General features: G+C 37.4%; 1 protein-coding gene across 1 annotated transcript in view; it reads left to right on the top strand.

The window, feature by feature from the left end:
- RTTN (rotatin) overlaps positions 1-12313 on the top strand; it is a 156482-nt gene that overhangs the window by 46301 nt on the left and 97868 nt on the right. Inside the window, exons 19-23 of the mRNA XM_059409812.1 lie at positions 1356-1455; positions 4044-4132; positions 4511-4628; positions 9994-10090; positions 10893-10958. Coding sequence (XP_059265795.1) covers positions 1356-1455; positions 4044-4132; positions 4511-4628; positions 9994-10090; positions 10893-10958 — 470 coding nt within the window. The remainder of the gene's footprint in view (positions 1-1355; positions 1456-4043; positions 4133-4510; positions 4629-9993; positions 10091-10892; positions 10959-12313) is intronic.

Genomic DNA, 12313 nt, shown 5'->3' with positions numbered 1-12313 from the left:
CATGCAATCTGTGCCCTCTCCAATACCCACCACCTGGTTCCCCCAACCTTCCACTCCCTGCCCCTTCAAACACCTCAGATTTTCAGAGTCCATAGTCTCTAGTGGTGACTCTTAAAACAAATATACTGACATAAAAACTCTTGGAAATTCTTCTTGTTCTTATGTTGGAAATAGCCTATAAAGAAGAAGGAAAAAGTTCCTATGATTAAAGTTATTAGCTTCTTTATTATGAGAGGCAAAAAATAATACAGGTGGAAAGGCGATTTCTCTTAAATGTTACAGTGGTTCTGGGATTTTGTCAGTAATCTCTTTTCTAAATCTTTGGCTCCTTATATACCTCCAGAGGCATATCATCCATTTCCCTATCTTTAGTCAGGACTGTACCCAAATCATCCAGGACCAACGGAGGATCCGATAAAGAAAGCTATCCGTTATCTTCATTGATTCATTTCTACGCTTTATAGCTTCTCTCGTGACTTCCAGGGTATAGTCTATCAGTTTTAATTGAAGTTTAGACCAACCCCCAAAGCCTGCGGTGGTATTGTATAGCCCCAGATAATTCATGGATTTTCTAAATGTTTTTCTAACCTAAGTGTTCAGGGCCACGTGACAGCCCCAGCAGGAGGATCGGAGAACCTTCCCCTGACTATATGTCACGTCCTGCTGGGGGCTTCCTGAGTACTGCCCGCTGGTAGTTGCTCCTGTGGCTTGGGTGTGATGTGGAGGAACGTGGGGAGTAGGGCTTCCGGCACTGTCTTTGTGAGTCCATGTTAGGGCCAAAAGATAGGTGGGGAAAAGGGGTGTTGTCTTTGTCCTTTTCCTGTTCCCCTTCACTGTTGGGTTTGCTACCTCAGACCTGTCCTGGTATGAAGTGACAGGGACTGGTGTTGGGAGTGGCTCTATCGGAGTGCCAGGCAGCAAGTCCTAGCATGTGCTGCCTGGCCTCTGAAGAGGGAAGAACGGCAGAGGGCCAGGGGATTTTGGCTGGTGGCTTCTGGGAGCCGTGGAGAAATCTGGAGTCACATGTCTGGGGTTGCTATTCTTCGGTAACTACCTGTAGAGATGTTATGCAGCTTGGATGTTTTCTGTGACGTTCTTAAGGTGCTGATGGGTTATGAATGACTTCCTGGCAAAAATATACCTTAAAAAGAAAGGCATATTTGACATGATGGCTCTTTGTTTTAGATCCTAAGTTTTCCCTGACCTAGCACATCATTGCTGAAAATTTACATGTAAATATATGTAAGTAAGTGGACTTTGGAGCTTTTGTTCTTATGGTATGAATTATAAAATTTTATTGAACAATTGGAAGTAGATGAAAGCAATTTCTTTTTTTTTTTCTTTCTGTTTTTCAGTTGGAGACTGTTGAAAAGGTATATGAAATCTTTACCTCAGATGATATCGATCTTGTTTTGAGAAAGTCAGCCGCAGAACAGTTAGCTGTGATTATGCAAGGTAATGTCTTTTAAGAAAAATGATTGCTGTACTGCTGGTAATTGGATTTTAGATAGCTGTGTGCAGTAGTATCAGGAGTTGCAAACTGCAGTTTTGGGGGCCAGATACTGGCTACAGCCCGTTTTTTGTTTTTTGTTTTTTTGTTTGTTTGTTTGTTTAGTAGTCCTTAAGAATGGTTTTTAACATTTTTATTTATTTAAATTTTTAAAAAAAGATTTTATTTATTTGAGAGACAGTGAGAGCACAAGCAGGGGGAGGGGCAGAGGGAGAGGGAGAAACAGGCTCCCTGTTGAGCAGGGATCTTGACATGGGCTGGTTCCCAGGACCCCTGGATCATGACCCAAGCCAAAGGCAGACACTTAACTGACTGAGCCACCCAGGTGCCCTGGTTTTAACATTTTTAAATAGTTATTAAAAAAAAGAAACATAGAGAATATGTAACAAAGATGATTTGTGACCAGCAAAATCTACCATATTTTCTGTCTAGTTCTTTTCAGAAAATGTATGCTGACCCCAGTCGAGATTACCATAATTTAACCTGTAGAATGTCATTTGATAGAATTATCTTCCTTCTAAAGTAGTGATTTAATTCTAATAGTGAACTGGGTATTCCCTTCTCAATACGTAGTACACGATATTTTCAGTTCGTTCCAGCTTGGGTAAAGAAATCAATCAGACAGTACTTTGTGGGTAGATAAAATAAAAACAGTGCACTGTAACTTTGTATTTTCTTTAAAGGTTTATTTAAAAAAAAAACAACTAGTAAAATATATTGGTAACTTTATTTGCAGTGTTGTTATTCTACAGGCTTCCATTCTTTGGGTTTTCTATTTTTCCTTATATGTGATGCATGTAATTTATTTTTAATATTTGGGAGAAATGATAATTTTGCACTTACATAAAAAGATTCTATCCTGGAACATGGGATGTACTTAATGTTCCTGCCCTGACATTAGTGGAAACTGGCGTGAGAAGAGTGATTTGAAAAAGCATATCTAACGTATTTGTGGCTTTAATAATGGTACAGACTGTAGAAAATAAGGCTCTTGAAAATGTAGACAGTCTTGGCTAAGAAAATCTTAAAACTCTTTTAGAGAGGATTCTTCCAGTATTGTTAATTACAAAAATAAAGCTTATAATTTTGGTGTACACTGTATTGGCAGGTAGTGGAAACTTTTATTTTTAAGTGGCAGCCAAAGGTGTTTCTAGTCATAGATTCAAATTCAATATCAGTATTTGTATTTTTTTTTTAATTAACGTATAATGTATTGTCTCAAGGGTACAGGTTTGTGAATTATCAGTCTTACCCAATTCTCATTGTATACATGTATATTCTCAGTGAGAGTTATAGGAGAATAAATTAAGAAAATTTGTCTGTGAGAATTTGAATACTTACAACTAATCTATAAGCAACTAGACATTTTGTTGCTAGTAATATCTCCAATATCTGTGTGTGCACACGTGTGTGTGTGTGTGCACGTGCATGTATGTCTTACTATATTTGGGCTGCACTAATAGAATACCACAGACTGGGTACCTTATGAAAAATGGAGATTTATTTCTCACCGTTCTGGGGGTTGGGAGTCCAAGATCAAGGTGGCTGCAGATTCAGTGTCTGGGGAGAGCCAGCTGCTTGGTTCACAGACAGCCAACTTTGCCCTGTGTCCTCATAGGGAGAAGAGGCTTCTTTTACGAGGACAGTAATCCCATGCTTCAGGGCTCCACTGTCCTGACCTAATCACCTCCAAAAGGCCCTGCCTCCTCGTATCATCTCACTGGAGATTAGGTTTCAGCAAATGAATTTTGGCGGAACATAAACAGTCCAGAGCAGTGAATACACACACACACACACACATACACACCCCCCCCCCCACATACACATAAACACACAGTCATGTACATATGCTTACTTAAAAAGGTCATATTTTTCAGAAATTCATGGAGTATGTTATAGTTCCTTACCCGTTATATTTGCCATTGAGAGTTTTGAGGTTAGAAATCTAAATTTTATTTATTTTATTTACTTATTTAGTAAGCTCAGTGCCCAGTGTGGGGCTCAAACTTATGACCCTGAGATCAAGAGTCACATGCTCTAGTGGCTGAACCAGCCAGACAACCCTGAAATCTGAGTTTTTATTAATAGAAAAATGACCGTGTTGCAAGTTATTAACATTACTTTTAGATAATTCTAAACATCTTGAGGTGATGGATTTGGAAAAGAGAAGAATTGTCAATGAAACAATATAAAGAAATTAACTTGTCATGTACCAATAAAAGAATTCATTTGTATACTTAAAATTGTAGTAGTTTTCAGGGTCTGAACTATTTGATTTAACTATTCTTTTTTAATAGCTTTTGAATTTTACATTGTAGAAATGAGTACGATTTGCTTGTTACTTAAAAGTTTTCAAATAGTTCAGCCGTGTGTAAAGTAAAAATGTAAAGTTTCCAAGTTTCCTCCTCTAATTTCAACACGGGGTATAACTGTTTTTAACAGTTTGAGTTGTGGATACCTGCTCTGTATTTTAAAACTACAAAAAATATTCTTTAACTCTTAGCGACTTCTTTTTTTTTTTTTTTGTCTACAGATATTAAAATGCATGCTGTGGTGAAAAAGTTACACTTAGTTGACAAGATAATTGAGTATTTAAATGAATGTGTAGGTCAGGATGGTGAGGTAAGACTAACAGTGTATCTAGACATTATTTTTATGGGTTGGTATTTTTATTAATCAGATCTGAAATTAAATTCAGCTGAATTTGGGTAAGTACTTGGAGATTAAGTCCCGATTAACACTAAGTATCTTGTTTATTTTTTTATTTCTAAGAGTGAGGTCTCTCTAAAGGAAAACTAATGTTAAATTTTTCAGGATGTATAAGCAGAAGTATAAACAAAGCTTATTTCATTGGAGAATAATTTTAATATTTATTTGAATTTTGTTTTATACAGTCTTGATGAAAAAGCATACAATTTAGAATAAGTTAATATTATAATATATTTTATCTCGCTTTAGAATTGGTGATAGTAGCATAACTGTGTTTTCCCTCCTGGCCAGGTCATAGAATGTTTAATTCAGCCGTGCCTCACGCTCTTGAGGAAAGTTCTTTGTGCCGACCCAGTCATGCGCATGGCCCTCTCCCAGCAGTCTTCTCTTTTGATCCTGCTATTCAGAGGTGAATAAAATAAATTCTGCTAATAATGAGATCAGTCTTAAGCTTTAAGTGTTTATGCTTTAACTGTAGGTCACATTTACTTTCTGTTTCACTAATAGAATAACAACGTTTTTTAGTGGATATGCTGCTAAGAATATCCGTTGCAATGGAAAATGTTTCTTTTGTGAAATTTCCTTGTAATCCTGTTACTGAGGAGGCCTCAGAGCTGAGAAAGGCTGAAGCCTCTGGTTGTTTTTTGCACATTGAGGTGACTTTCATTTGGTGCTCAATTACCTGTTATCTATAAAGAGTGCAAGCTGCCGCTGCTGTCATTATGCCTTCTGTCCCTTATCCATGGCCACAGTCTTAGTCTGCTTGTGCCTTTACATACTGACCTGTGGCGTGGTATCTGGTTGTGTTATTAAACTGACAGTGGGAGTGTACACCCAGTGTGTGTGGGCGGGGAGCTAGGTCATCCCGAAGGACTCTGAGCGCTAGTTTATTTCAAAGAGTGATTCTTTTTTTCTTAACCCATTTCAGTTTGGTTGTATTTAGGTAGAAAAATTCCATGTAGTTTTGTTCTCTTTTTCTTCCTTCTGACTGTTCTTGGTAGAAAGCTTGGTAACATTTTGTGCTATTTTTATCTGAGAAGTTTAGCCACTGCCTTTAAATAAATCTGCAAGACGCATCTCGATCAAATGTCTCAATATGCTTAACCTTGTTAATTATCATAAGTGATATTTACGTTACAAATATTATTAGGATATACATTAGAATATAGTCATTTTATTTTAGCATTTTTGTTTCTTCTAATGCCATCTGCTTGCCAAGTGAAGAGTACACAGTTTATTTAATAGAAGCATCGAATATAAGTATTGGTAAAGGTCCGAACCAGGTGAAGTTCTAAACAGACTCTGTGTCCAGGCTCCTGCTTTGAGTAGTGCATGAAATTTTACAATTTTTAACAGATCTGGAAGAGTAGTGGTTGTGGATCTTGAGTTTTCTTTAATCCTATTAATTATCTTGCTGATAATCTCACTCAGTAGAATTTCATCCCTAGTTTACCTTTTCTTTGTTTTCTTTTTAAATTTTTACAAATTCTTATTTTTATAATTATGATTTAAATTATTTATAATTTTGATTCAAATTATTCAAGCATTCATGAGCCCTTACTAGATTCGGCACTTTCTAAGTCAGCCTCATCTGTACCCTTTCAGTATTAACAATTTTTCTATTTCGTTGATGTTTGTGAGAACTATTTCAGTGAATCTGAAAATGAATTACAGCACCTCTTATTATGGATTTAGTTTCAGGACAAAGTTTTTTATTTATTTATTTATTTATTTATTTAAAGATTTTATTTATTTATTTGACAGAGAGAGATCACAAGTAGACAGAGAGGCAGGCAGAGAGAGAGAGAGGGAAGCAGGCTCCCTGCTGAGCAGAGAGACCCATGCGGGACTCGATCCCAGGACCCTGAGATCATGACCTGAGCCGAAGGTGCCCCAGGACAAAGTTTTTTTTAAAGATTTATTTATTTTTGAGAGAGAGAGCACACATGTGTGAGCAGAGTGGAGGAGGGGCAGAGGAAGAAGGAGAGAGAGAGAGCATTTCAAGCAATTTCCCTACTGAGCACAGAGCCCCACTCAGGGCTCCATCCCACAACCCTGAGATCATGATCTGAGCTGAAATCAAGAGTTGGATGTTTAAGTGACTGAGCCACCCAGGCGCCATGGCAAAATAAGTTTTTTAATCAAGTTCTCTACCAGGAAACTCAATTCCTCAGCAAATATTTATTGAGTACCTGCTATGTGCTAGGTACAGCACTAGGCTCTGGGATATATTGATGAGCTTGGTAAATGACCTCCTTGAAGCTTACTTACAGTATAGTTGGGGACTTTGACAAATACACAGTGAAGCATAAAAATACCTATAATAGTGGATTTCCTGGTGCCAGAGGGAAATGTAGATTAGGTGGTGGGAAAACATCAGAGAATGCTTCCAGGAAATGTGGACCCAAGCTGGAATTTCAGAAATGAATAGTTCAGTTAGAGAGGGTTGATTTCAGATAGAGGGAGCCACAGTTAAGTGTGAGAGAGAACGTGTGTTTGAAATGGTGGTTGGTCAGGGATGACTGGATTTTGGGGGCTTCTGGGGTAAGGGGAAGACGAGGAGATGAGGCATGGAGGGCAGTTCAGATGGGGCCTGGTAGGTCACGGGAGACAGCACGGAGAAGCCGTTTAAGATTATTCAACTGAAGGGTATGTGTTTTAGAAAGATTACTCTATCCACAGCATGGTGGATAGGTTGAAGGGGAATAACAATTAAATAATCTATCAGACACACTGCTTTTAATTATAAATTTTATGTAATGACAGAATCCTACCCCTGACAGAATTGCATGGTGAGAACTTAATCATTTATTACACTATCTTGCAGTGAGGAAATTGAGATCTAGAGAGATTTATTGACTTGGCCAAGTTCATAACCAGATAATGGTGGAGGCAAGAAAACCTAAACTTCCTTACTTTAGTCTGTTCGTTTTTGTTTTAAATAATTGCAGAACTTCTATATTCTTACTGTAAAGATTTGAACAGTATGGAATGATAGAAGTAAAATGCTAGAAGTTTTTAAACTTTTCTTTCCTTTCTCAGTTTCCCCAAAGAAGAATGTGCTAGGTATTGTTTGGCATATGTCATTTGGATGATCTTTTCTTTATAGCCATGTTATATTTTTTTATGCTATATACTTAAGTATTGTGTTGCCTTTTTTCAACTGAAAATGTATTTTGAATATCTTCCCATGTTATTACATGTGAGTCTGCCTTATTAAAAAACACAAAATCAAAAAATCACTGCATAATGTTTCAGAATTTCTGTTTGTCATATTTATATTTCTCTCAGATTTTTTCTTAGAAGATTTTATTTATTTATTTGACAGAGAGATCACAAGTAGACAGAGAGGCAGGCAGAGAGAGGGGGGGAAACAGGTTCCCCACTGAGCAGAGAGTCTGATGTGGGGCTCAATCCCAGGACCCTGAGATTATGAGATTATGACTGAGCCAAAGGCAGAGGCTTAACCCACTGAGCCACTCAAGCACCCCTTCTCTCAGATTTTTTTTTTTTAAAGATTTTATTTATTTATTTGACAGAGAACACAAGTAGGCAGAGAGGCAGGCAGAGAGAGAGAGAGAGAGAGAGAGAGAGAGAAGCAGGCTCTGCACTGAGCAGAGAGCCCGGTGCGGGGCTCTATCCCAGGACCCTGGGATCATGACCTGGGCTGAAGGCAGCGGCTTTAACCCAGGCGCCCCTCTCTCAGATATTTAGCTATGATAATCATGTTTTATGATCATTTGTGTGTACGCTGTAATCAGAATTGCTGGGTCAAATAGATTTCACAGGATAAGGTTTGGTTTCCCTTCACATCATTCCCACCAGTGGTATTTTAAAGTGCTTATTTTCTTCATAACCTTGCTAAAACCGAATATGTCTCTTTTAAAACAGTTCTTTAATGTTATTGGTGAAAATAATATCTTATTATTGTTTTATTTTCTATTTTTAAAACAGTTTTAGTGCAGGTGATTATCTTTCCATGTATTTATCATACTCAGGTTCTTATTCTATGAATTGCCTATTTTTCTGTTGCATTTAATTTCTTTTTAGTGACTTACAGAATTTTTATATAACATAAATATAAGCCTTATGCCTGATTTTATGTTAAGATTTTCTTCCAACCTTTGTATCCTTTTTAATGTATTTATTATTACATCTTTAGCCTTAACTATTTTATGGAAGTTTATAAAGCTTTTCTGTTACGGCAGCTGAGCTTTTCATCATGCCCTAAAAGGAGGGCCTTTCTAATTCTGAATTCAGGATTCTTTTTTTTTTTTTTTTTTTAATAAAGTCCTTTTTATTTATTTATTTGCCAGAGAGAGAATGTGGGAGAGAGGGAACGAGAGTACAAGCAGGGGGAGTGGCAGGCAGAGGGAGAAGCTGGCTCCTGCAGAGCGAGGAGCCCAATGTGGGACTTGATCCCAGGATCCTGTGGTCATGATGTGAGCCGAAGGCAGACACTTAACCACCTGAGCCATCCAGGTGTCCCTGAATTGGGGATTCTAAATGGGCTTCTGTTCTTTCTCTTAACATGTTTATAGTGTTGTTTAAAAAAAATTTAGATCTTTATGTAGAACTGGTTTTGGTAAATAGTGTAAGGTAGGGATCTAGATCTTTTTTTTTTTTTTTTTTAATATTGTAGGCAGTTATATTGCAGTAATTTCTTAGCTCATCCTGTTCCCACTGATATGAAGTCTACTTTATCATAAATTAAATTCTTACATGTATTTCTGTTTCTTTTTAGCTCATTGATGTTTTTAACCATGTTATTCACATGCTGATACTATCCTTAAGTCAGGAAAAGTATCTCCTTTGAAATTAATTTCTTGTTGCTACTTTCCTTGATTTGCTAACTCTGTATCATGTTATTATTCCCATGTGCTTGGTACCACCAGCATACCTATTTGATTAGAATTTCATAGTTGTCAAGCACTGAGAAGTTGTAGCATAGGGAATGGTACAGAGGTGGGAACTAAGGCTTATTAATGCTATAGTATTTGACCAGGCCACTTCACTAGTAGGACATAATGGTGCTAACTTTGGATCTTATTAGTGCAGAGCAGTTTCCTTTTCCATTATCTTGTAATAAGCAAGAGACACGAATTAAAATGCCACCAACACAAACAGTGTGTTCTGAAGGCCAACCCAAGTTCCATGACTATATGTTTGTAGGAATGGGCAGAAGTGATCAAATAAGTAGATCTTTGAATGAGCAAACTTTAGCTGGAGGTAAAGGACTTGGCAGATCTCCCTAGAAGCTACATTGCTTTGCTTCTTTAAGAACTGAAAGTATAGGGGAACCTGGGTGGCTCAGTGGGTTAAGGCCTCTGCCTTCAGCTCAGGTCATGATCCCAGGGTGCTGGGATCGAGCCCCGCATCAGGCTCTCTGCTCAGAGGGGAGCCTGCTTCCTCCTCTCTCTCTGCTTGCCTCTCTGCATACTTGTGATCTCTCTTTGTCAAATAAATAAAATAAAATCTTTAAAAAAAAAAAAAAAAGAACTGAAAGTACACAGTATCTAGTGAGTGGATCTGCAGGTGGGTTTCCTGAGCCAGCAGCATGCGGGATTCACAGGCTCCAGCCCAGAGCTGCTCAAGCAGAAGCTGGGTTTTAGCAAGCCTTCCTGATGACCCACGTGTGTCAGTGTGTCTGTGCTCGTGTTGCAGTTCTCTGAGAATGACCTCTCTTCCCTTGGAGCTAAGATATTTTAAATTTGAAGTCCATTTTTCTAGAGGTAAAAATATTTCATGAAGTTTTGCTTCTTTTTATTTCTTAGTTTCGTTGATATTTCGTGAAAATTGTGCTGTTGTGACTGAAGTCGGAGCATTATTTTGTCTTCTGTTATTTGACGAAGTATCAAGAATGGATATGTGGTGAGCTATAAGAATTGTAAAACTCCTTTACTCTTATTTAAGGTTTCTGTTGCAATCTTATAGCAATGCATGGAAATTTCTGAATTACAAAGCTTATACTTTCCATTTTGGTTTGAGTAAACAGTATCAAAAAGTCAAAAAGTATATTGGCTCGGAAAGTTCCATGAACTTTTTTTTTTTTTTTTTTTTAATTTATTTGTCGGAGAGAGAGAGACAGAGAGAGAGCACAAGCGAGGGACGGGGAGGCAGAGGAGAAGCAGGGAGCCCAGTGTGAGACTTGATCCCAGGACTCTGGGATCACGACCTGAGCTGAAGGCAGCTGCTTAATCAACTGAACCACCCAGGTGTCCCTCCCATGAACTTTTAACTTGAGCATTACTAAGTATAAAATTAAAAATTTGCTGCAGTAATTTTTGTCATTAATACATATTTCAGTATGTACTCTGGATGTCATGTGTTTTTTTTTTTTTAACATTTTATTGAAAATCCTTTGGGAAGATGTTAAGATGGTAGTATCTGATTAACACGGACCCTGATTGAGCAGGATCCAGTGGGAGTGGGACACAGATTCACCTGCTAGTACAGTGCCCACATTATATGAGTAATTTATTATATGTACTCCTAAGCACTAATTTACTCTCTAGAAGCAAATCTAGGTAGTAGGAAAGTGTTCTTCAAATGATAGAGCCAATTGCAGCTCTTGTTTGGTGATTCAGTCAAGGAGCAAATCGTATTTGTTGGATAAAACCATGGTTTACTCATTTGTTTCTTTCCTTGTGTGTGTGTGTTTTTAATGAAATAGGTCTATTAATCCTTCCACGAAACCTTCACCATCGGTCTTCAGTTTGCCTGTCTCAGTTTTTAGAAGGTAAATGATTTACTGTTTTGACATTTGACTTTTTTTGAAGAGAACCTGTTTCAGGAAGGTTTATCTGACATATTAAATCATATGACTTGTAGTGTTTTAATGTTTTCTCACCATGCTGCTTCGGAGAGTTCAGTAAATGCATGGCCCCATCCCCGTCTTTCCATCTGATGTAGTTCAGGTGTACAGAAAAGATGAAAGAACTATACAGTGAATGTGTGCTTACTCTCCAGCCTTGATTCAGCAGTTGTTAACGCATGGACTTAGTTTCTTTTTCTCTCTCAATGTATTTATTTATTTGTTTATTTTATGTAATTTTTCTCTGATGCATTTGAAAATAAGTTTCAGACATAATTTCACTTGTCTCCTAATTATTCCAGTGTATACCTCCTTAAATTAAGGACACTCTCCTATATAACCACTGTGCCATGCATGATCACATCTAAGAAAATTAAAAATCATTCTGTAACATAATCCATTTTCTCCAGTTGTATCCAAAATAATAATTACCTCCTAGAGGAGAGCAAGGGGAGAGGGAACAGCAAAACTTTCCGAAGGGTTGGAGATGTTCTATATTTTGTTCTCAATGGTGGTCATGCAAATGAATACAAATATAAAAATTCATCAGGCTATATCTAAATTGGAAATCTATGTATTTAAAGATAAGTAAATTATGTCTTAATAAAATTATAATTAATTTAAAATAACATTCCATAATTTGGCAGGACTTATTATACATACTGTAATCCTTGTCATTACTGTATAATATTCTGTTGTTGAATTTATTTACCACAGTTTATTCATTCTCCAGTCAGAAGGTATTTGGGTTGATTCTGGGCTTCTGTTCCTATATCCGCTCCTGTAAGCATGTATATGTTTCCCAGTGTAGTGTGTAAGAGTTCCTTTTAAATATATTTTTCAGAGTGAAATTCCTTGTTTGTAGACATCACCCACTCTTCATGGTCTTTTGATTTGGCTAAGTAATCAAACTCACATGACTATAATATGCCTTGCTTAGAATGAGATTACATGTGTGGATGCTGGAAGCTCTCTTGGTTTAGAAGACCCATGTGCTAGTAGGAAATAACTTCTTTAGTTAAGTGTGCCATAAGCATAATTTCCAGGACCCCACAAAACAGGTGACTTGTAAGAGCCACAGCACTCAGGGTTGCTCAGAGCTCTGGCTTCCCTTCATGGATTTACGGTTTATTCCTACACCTCCCAGCCCAGATGTAAGTGTCATTTTTGCTGTAAGCACAAACCACAGCTTAGTAACATGTTGAAATTCCTTATCTGTTTGGTCATCCTGGGGCAAAGGGCCAGAATTAGCTCAAGATAAAATTTGTCCATAGAGAAGA

Source organism: Mustela nigripes, chromosome 8 (genome assembly GCF_022355385.1).
Source record: "Mustela nigripes isolate SB6536 chromosome 8, MUSNIG.SB6536, whole genome shotgun sequence".
NCBI lineage: Eukaryota > Metazoa > Chordata > Mammalia > Carnivora > Mustelidae > Mustela > Mustela nigripes.
The sequence above is the reverse complement of the archived record's forward strand: the minus strand, read 5'-3'. Positions and strand labels throughout refer to the sequence as shown.